Here is a 15,843-nt window from a genome sequence, read left to right as displayed (position 1 = left end):
GACTCCCATCAGGTAAACACCACAGTAAATGGATGCTAAAATTGGGCAGCAAAAGTATGCCGTAAACAGGATATTTGCATAGCTCCAAAATATCTTCCCATAATATTAATTACAAAGGGAAAATTATACCCTTACAGTGGAAAAACCCAGCCCAAACCACCTTAATTAGGCTGTCAAGGTTAACATCACCAGTAATAAGACATATTGACTTCACACACCATGTAATATGATACACTGAGAAGGATGCAACTTCAGTGGAATTCTTGCTAAAAATTCATTACCTTAATCTAATCATGAGAAAACATCAGACAAACCCAAATTCAGAGACATTCTGGAAAACAACTGCCCAGCATTCTACAATGGTTTAAGGCCATGAATGACAAAAACTGAGAAACCTACAAAGAAATATGACAACTAAATGTATTACATATAGGATCCTGGACCTGAAAAAGAACATTAGTGGTACTAGTGGTGAAATTCAAACAAGGTCTGTATATTAGTTAATAGTATTACAACAATGTTAGTTTCCTGATTTAGGATAATTTTACTATGTTATGTAAGATGCTAACATTAGGGAAGCTGGGTGAAGGAATGCTATGTATTTATTTTTGCAACTTTTTCTGTAAATCTAAAATTATTCTTTTTCTCACCTCTCTTAGCCTCCCAATTTATCCCTTATGTGGTCTGCAAATAATGTGCCTAGCTGGAGACTTCAGTTCTGATCAACAGGACTTAAATAATGGGGCACAGGCAACACTATTATAGCTGTAAAAAGTAACAAAGTTCTCTATAAACTGCTATGGAGTGAGCTCCAGGATATTGTTAAGTGAAAAAAGCAAAGTGCAGAACAGTATTTACAGTATGCTACCATTTTTTTCCTGAGAAAAAGGGGTGAATACAAACATATCCTATATAATAAAAACCTAATATGCTAAGTGTCCAGTTGACCAGTTGGCCATTCAACCAATCAAAGTGTAATATGCTAATGATATGCTAAGGCCGCTCAACCGCTCACTATGACGTGCACTGACCACCAGGGGGCAGACAGTTGACCGACAGATTAGCTTGCTGCTGGGGTCTGGCTGATCGGGACTGAGTGAGATGAGCTGGACACACCCTGGAGCCCTCCAACCATCCCTCCCCAGCTGGCCAACCTCCCGTGGTCCCACCCCAGACTGATTGTGCACTGGTGGGGTCCCTCAGCCTGGCCTGCGCCCTCTCCCAATCCGGGACCCCTTGGGGGATGTCGGAGAGCCGGTTTCGACCCGATCCTGCAGGCCAGGCCCCGGGACCCCACTGGTGCATGAATTCATGCACCGGGCCTCTCTCTATATAAATAATTATAAAAAAGGAGGAAAATAAGAGCTGAGGGGACAGGGGTGGACACTAGACTTCTCTGAACATGGCTTGTTTTACAATTTCTACTTTAACTGAATATGAAACTGATAAGCTTAAACACATAGAGAAGAATTACTCCAATTGACTTCCCAACACAATATTATGATTATATATCCCAGTGGGATACAACCTACGGATAAAAAGGAAACTGCAAAGAAGTCTTAATCTGAATTCAATAATCATATTATGAGTAAGAACAGCATTATTTTGAAATACATATATATTGAAGTAGAACAAATACACTAATTAATGTTTTAGAATTTAAGAATTCTAGCATAATAAAAAAGGTAAAGAAATACAAATTCAAAACATTAAGCGAAAACTCTGTAAGCTTTTTTATTGCTACTTATCCTTGATATAGTTTTTATTTAACTTTTTTCCAAGTGAAATTTACATTCAATATTACTTTATATTAGTTTCATGTATACAGCATAACAGACAATCATATACTTTACAAAGTGTCCTCCTTGATATTTCCAGTACCCACCTGGCACCATACATAGTTATTACAATATCATTGACTATATTCCCTATGCTGTACTTTATATCCCTCTGAATATTTTTAAACTACCAACTTGTACTTCTTAATCCCTTCACCTTTTTCACTTAGTCCTCCCCTCTGGCAACCATCAGTCTGTTTTCTGTATCTATGAGTCTGTTTCAATTTTGCTTGTTTTGCTTGGCACAATATCCTCTAGATTTGTTCAGGCTGTCACAAATGGTAAGATTTCATCCTTTTTATGGCTGAGTAATATTCCATTGTATATATGTACCATGACCTTTTTTATTTTATTTTAAATATATTTTATTGATTTTTTACAGAGAGGAAGGGAGAGGGATAGAGAGTTAGAATTATCGATGAGAGAGAGAAACATCCATCAGCTGCCTCCTGCACACTCCCTACTGGGGATGTGCCCGCAACCAAGGTACATGCCCTTGACCGGAATCAAACCTGGGACCCTTGAATCTGCAGGCCGACGCTCTATCCACTGAGCCAAACCGGTTAGGGCTACCATGACCTTTTTTAAACACTCACCTATGGATGGACACTTGGAGTTGCTTCCATATCTTAGCTATATTGTAAATAACGCTATAATGAACATAGGGGTGTATATATTCTTTCAAATTAGTGTTTTGGGAAAACCCTATAATCCCTGATATATTTTTCTCTTTCAAAAAGATAATCTATTTCTTAGCTGTGTCCATCTTTTTAAAAAGATCTAGAAGCAAGGACTAACCCAATGGTAGTAAGCACCCCTAAATAGTCTCTAAATACCATTTCCCTCTAAAACACTGGGCTTGATGAATAAATGGCTGATTCAAACCTGGGGAAGGAAATGTACAAGATGAGCTTAGAACAGAAAGCTAAGAAGCTATCAGGGACTAGTAGGGTTGGGTCAAAGAAACACAGAAACATACTTGAAAAGGCTCCCACTAGCCAAAGATACACAATTTAAGCAGCAAGAGAATAATGATTATGATGAGTTTATAGTAATACAAAAACCAACAAAAAAGTAAACGAAAACAAACTCATTGGTCATGTTTAGGTTCCCAGGATACCAACTCATTCTGAAAACTGGTGAATAAAGGCAAAAAATCTAGCATTTATCTTGCCTCCACTGTATGAACTATATTTCAGGATAATCAGATAGCTGAGGAAAAGTTCTTTCCAGCTAATAAATACAGAAGGAATACTAGAATTAGAATATCACCATTTTGTAATCCCTACTGAAACAATGGATATAAGTGATGAACATCAATGGCTCTAAAGCTATTAGGTTAAAAAGGCTGATGGTAAATTTTATAATGGAGGAATTAGGCTGACAATACTTGAATCTTTCTTTTTTTTTTTTTTTTTTTTTTTTTTTTTTTTTTTTTTTTTTTTTAAATATATTTTATTGATTTTTTACAGAGAGGAAGGGAGAGAGATAGAGAGCTAGAAACATCGATGAGAGAGAAACATTGACCAGCCGCCTCCTGCACATCTCCCACTGGGGACGTGCCCGCAACCCAGGTACATGCCCCTGACCGGAATCGAACCCGGGACCTCCCAGTCCGCAGGCCGACGCTCTATCCACTGAGCCAAACCGGTTTCGGCACTTGAATCTTTCTTAATTCTTAAAATCACAAAAAGAAACAACCAGACATTCTGTACCTCTTAATGTGTTCCTATAGGAAGTCGAAGAATGACCCATGAATTATTCCTGCCAAAAAAATATAAAACCTAAATCTGATCAATCCTCTAGTTCAGCACTTTCACAAGAGAAATGTGAGCTACAACTATAAACCATGTTATTTTAAATTTCTAATATCCACATTAATATATTTTAAATATAATATTAAATACATAATCTAATTATGTGTTTTAATCTACTTCATCCAAAAATATTATTTCAACATGTAATCAACATGAAAAAAATAGAGCTATTTTATATGCTTCAAAATCTAGTGTGTATTCTACACTGAGTATATCTCAATTCAGACTCACATTTCAAGTGCTCAATGGCCACATGTAACTTAGTGGCTACATAGTGAACAGCACAAATATAGATCTTAACCACTTTATAGAAACGATAAAGGATATAGTACTATGTTACACATCCACATGGAGATGCAGTCAGCCTAATCCAGACTGTAGGAAATCTTGTAGGATAATGACCCAGTTTTCTTAAATGAATATATTGATATAAAAAGAGAGAGAGAGAGAAAGAGAACTGATAATGAAATAAAAGAGACATATCAACCAAAGGATCTTGTTTGCATATTGATTTGAACAAAAACTATAAAAAGACATTTATGGGATAACTGAAGAAACTATACTACTTAATATAATGGATAATAGATAACATTAAACAATTATTTCTGTAGGTATGATGCTGGTATAATTATATTAAAAATATTATCTCATAATACAATATTTGTGGAAAAATAACATGATGACAGGACTTCATTTAAAATAATTCAACTAGGGAAAGGAAAGGTATTGGGTAGATTTTTCACATGTTGAAGCTGGGTGACAAGTATTTGGGAGATCATTATACTATTTGTTCTAGTTTTGTATGTTTGCAAAATTAATGTAATTTTAAAACTTGATGAGAGGGAGAAAGCTTACCTAAGTTAATCATTCAGTAATTTCAGAAATACTTCTCTATTCCTAATTGGCAGGGAGTGACCAGAGGAAGAGAAGACAGAGAGAGTAGGGAAGAGTTGCCTGGAATTGCTGAGGATCTGATTGGGCAGCCTCCATTTCCATTCCTGGAATTCACTGCCAGATAAAAGCATGCCCTTGCTCTGTTGATTCCATCCCACCCTCACCCACTCTGGCTGCATGTAAAGAATGGAAAAATCTCTCCAGAAGGATTTTTAGATGAAAGCTTTAGAACAACTTACAGCCAGAAGACTCTGGTTAATTTCTGCGCCTTCCATCTTTGTCTGTCTATCTGAGTCTCTGGCATCTGCTGCTCTTTCACTGCCAGCCAAGTCAATGAAAGAGATCCTAGAGAAAAGACACAGCAGGGATGATTTCTTTGGAGCTTTGGTTTATTTTTTATCAGTCAGCATTTTGTGACAGCCGGAAGAAATTAACACTGGCCCATACTCAGGGAAAAACACACATTACTGTCAGCTTTCCAAAAGTATTGCAAGATTCTGATCTGTCTGCGGCTGCTGGCACTGTTCAACCGACACTTTCATTGGTTTTAATCATTCGTGAGAAAGTATGATTGAAATTAATAAAACATTCTTCCCATAAGGCTAAATGACCACAATGTAAATCACTTAGGGGACCACTTAGATAATTAAATAGAAACTTTTGTGGGCTGCTTTCCAGCCAAAAAAAAAAAGGAAGAAAGGGAAAAAAAGACTCATTACTCAGAGGTGAGATAGGCTCATCCATCAGTGTGGCAGAGTTTGCTAAGATAGCACCAGAGAAGCAATGAATGTACCCAATTGTCTTATGGTTTCTTTCAAGAAGGATGGATTAATTTTCCTTTTTCTTTTTTTTGGCCTGTAAGCTCTCTGAGATGCATTCTCTGCTATTCCTCTGCTGATACCGTGTTTCACGTTAGAAGCAATCAATGTTCCTTTTAATAACTTAGGGCTGACCAACAATAGGCCATTACTTCATGATTAATCAACTGATGGCACTTCAGTATAATGATTTATTTCAGGGCTAACAACTCTACTCTAGCCTTGAAATAAAGAACTCTGTGGTGGCATGGTGTCCTGTTGTTGATAACACATATTTCAAAGTCACATTAGGAAAAGGCAGACAGTGCAATTCCTGAATATTTCCAGCTCACCTGCCAAATGTTCTCTTGGCTGAATCTTTAATCTGAATTTGGATGATAGCATGAGAGCGGGAGGAGTCTGCATTAACTCCAGTGGCCCCAGTGCTGCGCTCCTTGCTGCCCTTCAGAATCACCTAAAAAATAAAGTCCATAGAGTGACTTCCCCAAGGAGTAAACAAAGCCCTCTGGCTCCCAAGAGTGGGCTGAATGCAAGAGACCAGACATCTGACTTTGTCAGTACACTGCAGTTTCCCCCCTTCATGTTGAAAGGGACCCAAACACTAAATCACACAGAGTAAGTACCCAACAGCAATGAAAATAACGTGGAATACTAATCTTGGGGAGAACATTCAATAGCTTGAAAGCTCTTGATCTCATATATATTTTAATATCTTTGATGGATTTAGCCTGACAAAAATCCCTAGGGCATAATTTGGTTCCAAAGCAAGGTCCCATAATTCCCATCTATTTTAATAATTGAAGCAAAGGACAGAAATGTGCATCATGGACTGAATGACCATATCCACCTGTTTCACCAGTGTGTAGTCACAAAGGGGGTCAGGCTTGATGTGTGGGAACATGGACTTGATGAGTTATTGCACCTGCCATGAGCCCATGATTTCCCTTGAGACCAATGACCCCCCCCAGTCAGGAATAAAGACTAACCTAGGTGTCTCTGGCCACGGGGAATGAGGAAATCCTCAGGATTGGCCTCTAGCCATTGAAAACACAGCCATATATGAATATGCTGCCCTTATTTTGGACAGGGGAAGGAGTATTAATTTCTGAGATTCAAAAGGTGGAAAACTTTAAACATACTATTTGATAGAATCCTCACAACAGCCTAATGTGAGGTGAGCATTATTAGACCCAGTTTACAGTTGAGGAATAAACTCAGAGGGTGATTTCCGCACAAACAGCTGTTGTGTGGCAGAACCAAATTGCACATTCAGTATGTATGACTCCAAAGCCCATGTGGTTTCTACTACACTAGGGCACTGGCAATGAATTTATTTATACTGCAGTACATTAAAGGTAAGAAAGTCCTATCTCATTTTTTCTCAATCTTTCATAATTTTAATTTATATCATACTGAATATAGCTACAGTTTCCAAATTAAGAGTCCAAAAGTTAACAATCAAACTTCCACAATAGGCCAAAAATATCTTAACAAGCAGGCGTTTATGCATTTAAAAATTTTAACTAAGTTCCTCAATGGTCTGAGCAATAGTTAATGTTTTTAAAGATTAACTGTGTATGAGATTTAGAATTATATTTTAGAATGAAATTTATAGTCATACTGTGAATGTACTAATTTTGTAAACAGTTTCCTAAAAGTTTAAAGGGACTATCTGATAAATCCTTCTGTGATGAGAAGAACCCGTTAATTTATAAAACTAGATTATCAACTACATGGATAGCAAGTTGCTGCTAATCAGAAATCAGAAAAGTTAGAGCAGTAATCCCTTACACTGAGTGCAGTAAGTGCCAAAAAAAAAAAAAAAAAAAAAGTACTGGATGTTGGCTAGCTCACTTATGGCCTATCTGTTCCCAAACCACCCAGCTTAAATGCACTTCTTCATCCTAGCCTCTCCCTATCGCCCTGACTTCATGCTTACATAGACTGTAACAATACAATGATGATGGATCATCTTAGATTTGTATTGTGTGTGTTTTTTTTTCATTAAAAAATTAAGACATGCCTCCTGTGGAAAACCAAGCAAACACCGAAGAAAACATATACCGCCCATAATCCCAGAGTTAACAAGATTCTGGTTCATTTCCTCCTAGAGTTTCAGGGTTCTCACTGTTTTGTCTTTTACAAACACCACGAGAGAGACAAGAGAGATCCTTTAAATCTCCACATTTGTGTGAGCAATATGCTTGATAGATAAGGGAGGGATCACAGAGAAGTTAAGTGACTTATCCAAGGTCACATTGGTAGAATATAGTCTAGGGATAGAAGCCAGGTGCCCTCTGCCACATATGGGTAATGATGATACTTCTGCTGGGACCTAGTGAGAACTCTGAGAGGCATCAAGGCTACACCTGGTCAGGAACTGTGGATGCTGGCAGGAAGCGGAAAGGATAGCTCTGTGGTGAAATTCACCCCAGAGGAGTCAAGAAAGGCTGGCTTCTGGGTTCTATCATAGAGTTCTGTACTTGGCTTGTCACTGCACTTTGTCTACCATGAGATACTAGGTACCTGTGAGAAAACCTAACATGTTGAGGCAACCTTTCCTGACTAAATGCCTTTTAGGGAAGGCATGAAGGAATTTCTGGTCCTTGGTCCAGTTTCCTCACCTTCAGTAATAGCTTGAAATCATCATAACTTTCAGAAACTGTGGAATAAAGCAGCTGAGCTCTGAGGAGTAGAAAATGAGGCAGTTTGTGAAGATCACCAGACAAACTTTTGTAAATGACATACAACTCAAGTGTAGTAGTTAAGAGATTGAAATCTTAAGTTAGACTATCTGGGTTCACATGCCAGCTCTGGCACATGGTTGTGTGAACTTTTGCAATGTATGAACACTTGCAAAATCACTTAACTTTTTAGGGTCTCAGTTTCTTATCTATAAAAATGGTAATCTCATAGGTTACTTATGAGAATTAAAAAGATAATACATGTAAAGCACTTAGTACCATGATTGGTACATAGTAAGTTTTCAATAAATATTAATTTTAAAAAAGATACTAAAGAACTAACATCTCCATGTAAACTTCCAAAACTTAAACTATTTTCACAAATGTAAATCAATCAGTTTCATAGGGAAATAGAGTTTTATAGATCAACATGAGATTCCATGGGCTCCCCAGTAGAAGAAAGGAAAGCCTAGCCTGCGTGGTTCAATGATTGAGTGTCGACCTGTGAACCAGGAGGTCACAGTTCGATTCCCAGTCAGGGCACATGCCTGGGTTGCAGGCTTGATCCCCAGTGGCAGCTGATCGATGAGTCTCTCTCATCATTGATGTTTCTATCTCACCATTCCTTTCTGAAATCAATAAAAATATATTTTAAAAAAAGAAAGCAAAAAGAAAAAGGAAGGAAAGGAAAAAGTGAGGGAGGGAGAAAGAGGGGGAAAAAAGGACAATTTACTTGGAGGAAATAAAAGTATAGGAGTAGCCCGGGCCATTGTGGCTCAGTTGGTTGTTTCATGCGCGCGCGCGCACACACAAAAGGTTGCTGGTTTGATTCTGGGTAGGGGCACATGCTCTGGTTGCAGGCTTGATCCCCCATAGGGGGCATGCAGGAGGCAAGTGATCAATATTTATCTTACATTGATGTTTCTCTCTCCCTCTCACTTCCTCTCTTTCTAAAATTAATAAAAACAAATTTTTTAAAAAAGTCTAGGAGTAGCCCTCATTGGTTTGGCTCAGCGGATAGAGCACTGGCCCGCGGACTGAAGGGTTCTGGGTTCGATTCCAGTCAAGGGCATATGCCTAGGTTGTGGGTTCGATCTCCAGTAGCGGGGTGTGCAGGAGGCAGCTGATCAATGATTCTCTCTCATCATTGATGTTTCTATCTTTCTCTCCTTCTCCCTTCCTCTCTGAAATCAATAAAAATATATTTTTAAAAAGTTCAGGAGTAGAGCAAAATTAATGCGATCACTTTAAAAAACACTAGATTCCCTTTCCTCCCCCCTTCTAAAATTCTTTCTTCTGAAGAAAGTATTTGTAGTAACTGAAGTCTATGGTGCAAGTTTCTAAATCTAGATCCTTTAAACAAAGCATGTTGTGTGAGTAGTGAAATGGGGACCTGCTACAATAAAAAATAGAGGCAACTGCTGAATTCTGTGGTACTAGAAACATTCAGTGATTTATTAATAAGAATAATAGATATGACAAATTGAGCTAGCATCACAGTAAGCATTTTATGTATGTTATCTCATTTCCTTGTCTATTACTAGACCCAGTCATCTACTATCATCCATATATTTCAGGTTCAGGAAAGTAAAGGTATGCTCAAGGATAAACGGCACTGGGACCCAGCTCTGACTGGTTATAAGGATTTAATCACTAAGTTTCCTGCATGAATATCAAAGAAGGCCTATAGTACTTCAGTAAGATAGGCAATTATATACAACTGAGGCTCATCTAGGGGAAGCTCTTGCTATGTGGCCTCTGCTACCAATCATAGCCAAGGAAATGATAAAAAATAAATTAAAATAAAGCTGCCAGTTGTGAGACAGGTAACAGGTGGCCATATCTGAGTGAGCCCGAGGGTGATCTCTGAGGATAACACTTGAAGACAATACCTAAGAGTGATACCTGAGCAAACACATGGGTGATACTTGAGTTAGTATGACACCTGAGAGACAGTGAAAGTGTGACATCTGAGTTTGCAAGTGCTGTTGTTTCGAGGCAATAAATGTTTATGAGGGTAATTGTGTCAGATATTCATAATTTATACCAACTTTCCATTTTGATCTCAGCTGGGCTTCCTTCTTGTACAACTTCGTATGTACTACCGATGGAGTGTATCAATGGCAATAATATGTTGACTAACAAGAAACTTCTTTCTGCTTTTCTCAGGAAACATACCATAGGATAGAGCAGTGCCATATACTCTTCCAGGGTGAAGAGTATGATTTGACACCATAGCAAAGGAAAGGGGACTTCCTCTTGATTTTTTCTCCTTTCCCACTGAATTGGTCTAATCTCCAGGGACAAACACATCATGAGGACCAAATCTCGTGAAACTCTGGGGCAAAAGAACAAATGGCTGGGGAAAGTGGGGCCAAGGGAACAGGTATATGAGAAACAATTTCCTTAGGACTCCACAGTGGAGGGAGTTCTAGACAGGTAAGAATGGTCAGTCTCAGGGGAGCCTATTCAACACATCCCACACACTTCTGTTCTGTGCCTGCCTTTGCAATCCAAGGGGCTCTTGGCTCTTAGGTGGCCCTCTAAAACAGCCACACTCAGATGCTAGCCTGAGATTTTGGATCCCAGGACTCAGAAATCTAATAATCACACAAATATGAGGCCGCATTCCTTAAACAAATTTGCCTATTTGTCCCAGGAAAAAGAAACTATTAGAAAAAGACATATCATTGGCGGGCCACCCTCCCATTTCATGCATCCAAGTCTGTGGAGGGGTATATTGTGAAGCTGTTCTAAAGGTGAATATTGTCAAGTACCCAGTCTGTCCTTCCAGCCTTCTCCCTGACTCTAAACCAAGCTTGTTGGATATACTAGAAGAAAACTATGATGGCTGCACATTAGAATCACCTGGGGAACTTTAAAAAATATATTTTTATTGATTTCAGAGAAGAAGGGAGAGGAAGAGAGAGATAGAAACATCAATGATGAGAGGGAATCATTGATTGGCTGCCTCCTGCACGTTGGACCGAGCCCGCAACCCAGGCATGTGCCCTTGACCAGAATTGACCCCAGGACCCTTCAATCTGCAGGCCAATGCTCTATCCACTGAGCCAAACCGGCTAGGGCAGTGGTTGGCAAACTGCGGCTCACGAGCCACATGCGGCTCTTTGGCCCCTTGAGTGTGGCCACGAAGTTTCAATTGCACTGTATGTGCGTGCCCGCACGTGGTATTTTGTGGAAGAGCTACACTCAAGGGGCCACAGTTTGCCGACCACTGGGCTAGGGTAAGGTGGGTATTATTTTTAAAGTTCACCCTAGCTCATTTGGCTCAGTGGATAGAGCGTCAGCCTGTAGACCAAAGGGTCCCAGGTTCGATTCCGGTCAAAGGCACATGCCTGTTTGCAGGCTCGAACCCCAGGAGGAGGTGTGCAGGAGGCAGCCGATCAAGTGATTGTCTCTCATCATTGATGTTTCTCTCTCTCTCTCCCTCTCCCTTCCTCTCTGAAATCAATCCTACATAATAAAAGGCTAATAAGCAAATCGACTGAATGGCAGTTGCTATGATGTGCACTGACCACCAGGGGGCAGATGCTCAGTGCAGGAGCTGCCCCCTGGTGGTCAGTGCACTCCCACAGGGGGAGCGCTGCTCAGCCAGAAGCCAGGCTCACGGCTGGAGAGTGGTGCAGTGGTGGCGGGAGCCTCTCCCACCTTCGTGGCAGCTCTAAGGAGCAGTGAGCCGAACAGTAATGAGCGAGGGGTCCTGGATTGTGAGAGGGTGCAGGCTGGGCTAAGGGACACCCCCCCTCTAGTATCTTAATAAGAAAATTATATTAAAAAGCCACTGAAGCATACACTTTTAAAAGGTGAGTTTTATGGTATGTGAACTATATTTCAATTTAAAATACTAATACCCACATCTGGGCCTCACCTTTGAGAAATCCTGATTTAACTGGCCTTACACGGACTCAAGCAAAATTAAAAGACATATAACTAGAAAGACAAGCCACAGAACAAGACAACATGCTTATGACATACAACACTGACAAAAGACTCATATCCAGAATATACAAATCAATAGAAGACAGACAACCCAAAAATGAGGAAAAAAATCCGAACTGGCATTCCCAAAAGAGGAAATTAAAAAGATAAGTTAAAAATAGTAAAAGCTCTTCAATTTCCTTCTTAATCAGTGAAATGCAAATTAAATATATAATTAAACATTTTCAAACAGGCAAAAATTCAAAAATCAAAGAAAGTGTTGGTGAGGATGAAGAGCAATGGGTTTGCTCATATACAGCTTGTGGGAGTGTGCACTCTGTGTTGGAAAGCAGTTGGCATCATGTAGTGAAGTGGAAGATGTGCATTTCACAACATAACCTAGAGAACTCGTATGCTGAAATATATGTATAAGAACATTGACAGGCTCATTGCTCAGAAGAGACCCAGGTAGAAACAACCCCAATTATTCATTAACAGTGGAATGGTTAAATAGATTATGCTACATTCATATGATAGAGTTCTAACTGCAAAAAAAAAAAATGAACTACAGCCATATGCAAAAACATAGATGGATCTCAAAAGCATAATGTTGAGCAAAAGAAGACACAAAAGATGTGATTTTATTCATACAAATTTAAAAAAACAGGTGAAAACTAAGTTTATCTATGGATAATAGTCGGTAAAACTAACAAAGAACAAGAAAGTGATTAGCATAAAAGTTAGGAAGATAGGGGAGTATGATTGGGTTCTTGTGGGCGCTGCAATGTTCTATTTCTTAATGTGAGTAGTTGATTATGAGGGTACTTGTTTCTTTATACTGTACACATATAGGTTTTATGCACTTTTCTGTATAGTGCTTTTTCCACAATAAAAAAGGTTAAACAATTTTTTTTAAGTAAGGAAAAAAAATCCCCCTGATGATCTAATGTAAAGCCAAGTTGAGGACTACTTCCTTAAAGGAAGATTCACCAGAAATACATGTACATAAGTTAATAAAATTCCATAATAGAAAAAAAAATCTAAATATTCTAATATTAACAGTAGATATCTCAGTGGAGAAAGTACAGTAAGTTAAAGGAGACTTTATTTTTCTATTTTACATATTTTTTAATGTTTAGATGTAATAATGAGCAAGTGTTACTTTGGTTATAATAAAAGGATAACTTTAATAAAAGAAGACTTTAAAATACCTTTGGAAGGATATACAAAAACATTAAAACAGAATTAGTTGCCTCAGGAAAAGGCAATAGAAGGGATATTTTCATTGTACCTTTTGAATTTTGAGCCCCTGTGAAAGTATTACCTATTAAAATTTTTATTTAAAATAAGAATATTTCTCTCTAGAAGCTTTTCCCAGAGCCCACTACCAGAGAAATAATCATTAGCAGCCTTTGAAACTGGCCCAAGAGTATCCTCTCATGCATTAGGTTCTCTCACATACCCTACTCCCACTACCATGGCACTGAGACAACCAACTTAGAGAAAGAAGTGATCCTCTCAGAGGAGGACTCACGTTTTATAAATGGGAAGTGGTGTGCTTGCCATTGCCATTTTCCTAACTAAGTCTGAGTCCATCATACTTGCTAGACAGCAAAATGAATTCTTCCCCTGTACTCAGGCTGCTACAGTGGTGTAGTAAAGAAGGAAGGGAGAGTTACCTCTAACAGGAGCTCCACACTATCCACCTGAACCTCTCGCAGTCCCACGATCTGTACCACGTGCTTGCTATCTTCTCTTGCGAAGAGCCTGCAGAGGCAAGAACATGTTATTCCTGAACATACTTCCCAGGCCCTATGCCCTGAGCTCACCCCAGGAAGGTTCCTAATGGACAGCCTAAAATACATACTGCTAGATTTTTAAATCCTATAAACAAGATTCTATCACTTTTTATGCAAGGGTATAAAAACAATTTGTCCTCTATTTTTAAGAGTTAATTTAAAGCTCCTTAAACTCTGGTTTCTAGTTTAAGAGGTAGACTGAACATATATACTTTTATCTACATTTATCAAAACCCGACTATTAGTATAGAAAATATATTTTATTAAAAAAACAACAACAGAAAAAATTTAAAAAGCTCTAAACAAACAAGAAAGGGTGCCATCAGTGGACCAGGACACGTTAGAAGTCCCAGAATGGGAGGAAACAAAGAGATATTAGCCAATTAACCAGAGATACAAAAACAAACAAACAAACAAAAACACACAAAAACCCCACAGCACAAGACACTTGCAGAGTAAGTCTAGGTGAGCCCTAGAGAAGCTTAAACCCAGGACTAAGCATATTCCCATCCCCTTGGCTATAATCAAAGAATGCAAATATACAGGGCAATATACCTGGGTCATTCATTAAAGAATCACACAATGGTTGAATAATCTGACTGTCTCTTCACACGAACAAATGAACCACATACACAGCACAACAGTGGCTTTTATTCTCATGCCAACTATTATTTAGAGGAAGTGGCCATTCTGACTGGAAAGAGCCCCTAATAAGGTTGCTGGGACTTGGGACAGAAGCTGTGATTAAGCTAACTTGAGGCTTTAAAACCAAAACAAAGAGGATAAAAAAGAAAGGCAACTCTGTCAAAGCAGCCCTAGAGCAGCACCCTCCTTAATTCGGCACAACTGAACCACCAAAATCTATACATTTTCTGATTGTGGCATACCGTCCCTTTTTGTTGGAAGAGTCCACAGGACCATGGCTTGCCTAAACCCACTCAGTGGCCTCTCTGGTTATGCTACTCAATACTCTAGTGCCCCTCTACAATGGGAGCTAATCCTATCATGTTTTCCCTACTGAACTGGAGCAGTTCCTCCACCTCCCCTCCCATCCAGTACTCGCCTGGAGCACACAGAACTTTCATGTCCTTCTGGAAACCTTTGCTGTGGGGCTAGTCTATTTCACTGATTTGGTTTCCCCAGCCTTCTACCATGTTCAGCCTCAACTCACTCCTTTCCACTTGGTGTTGCTACTCTACTCCCAACATGTCTCATGTCTGGTCAATTCTGTTATGATAAACTTTTATCCCTTCATTTCTCCTACTTCTTTTCTCCCTCTTTTCCCCAGTAGATACCTTCACAATTTTGTTGCCTCCTACTCAAGTCATCTGTTTCAACATAAATAAAATTTTAGGCCATAAAAATACAATAGGGATTTAAAATCAGAGTTACTGAATACATTTCTAAGTTACTATTATGTTGCAAGAGCAACAGTTTAAGCTTTATAAGAATTAAAAATCTAATGTGAAGTAAAGAGATTTTCTTTTCTTTTTACTGACTTAGGAGAACTATCACGAAGCTTACCCTAAGATTATTGAGGAGGAAAAACAAGAGAAAGTGGAAAACATTATAGTTCTTCTAGTGTAATAGGTCAAAAGAATAAAAAGGGGTTTACATATATGTTGATTTCCTGACCTCCTAAAATTAGATCTTTTTCATAAACCAAAATAAAAGGGATAACCTTTGGGTAAATATTAGGATATCAATCACTTTAAAAAATACTAATGAGCCCTAACCGGTTGGGCTCAGTGGATAGAGCGTTGGCCTGCGGACTCAAGGGTCCCAGGTTCGATTCTGGCCAAGGACATGTACCTTGGCTGCGGGCACATCCCCAGTTGGGAGTGTGCAGGAGGCAGCTTATCAATGTTTCTCGCTCATCGATGTTTCTTACTCTCTATCCCTCTCCCTTCCTCTCTGTAAAAAAAATCAATAAAATATATTTTTTAAAAATACTAATGAAAGGCTAATTTACACCTTTCTCTAGCAAAACTGACAGTTTAAAAAATATGTATCTGATTCAGGAGACTCTCATTTCATGAAAGGGCATTAATGTA

The 15,843-nt window shown here is 38.8% G+C and overlaps 1 protein-coding gene across 1 annotated transcript in view; it reads right to left on the bottom strand.

Annotated features, from left to right (window-relative positions):
* Window positions 1-15,843, bottom strand: part of KIF24 (kinesin family member 24) — an 82,865-nt gene that overhangs the window by 26,382 nt on the left and 40,640 nt on the right. Inside the window, exons 6-8 of the mRNA XM_070431329.1 lie at window positions 13,670-13,757; window positions 5,700-5,821; window positions 4,789-4,894 (exon numbers count right to left, since the gene is read on the bottom strand). Coding sequence (XP_070287430.1) covers window positions 4,789-4,894; window positions 5,700-5,821; window positions 13,670-13,757 — 316 coding nt within the window. The remainder of the gene's footprint in view (window positions 1-4,788; window positions 4,895-5,699; window positions 5,822-13,669; window positions 13,758-15,843) is intronic.

Source organism: Myotis yumanensis, unplaced genomic scaffold (assembly GCF_028538775.1).
Source record: "Myotis yumanensis isolate MYYU_CA2020_CCGP unplaced genomic scaffold, mMyoYum1.0.hap1 SCAF_12, whole genome shotgun sequence".
In the NCBI taxonomy this organism is placed as follows: Eukaryota; Metazoa; Chordata; class Mammalia; order Chiroptera; family Vespertilionidae; genus Myotis; species Myotis yumanensis.
The sequence above is the reverse complement of the archived record's forward strand: the minus strand, read 5'-3'. Positions and strand labels throughout refer to the sequence as shown.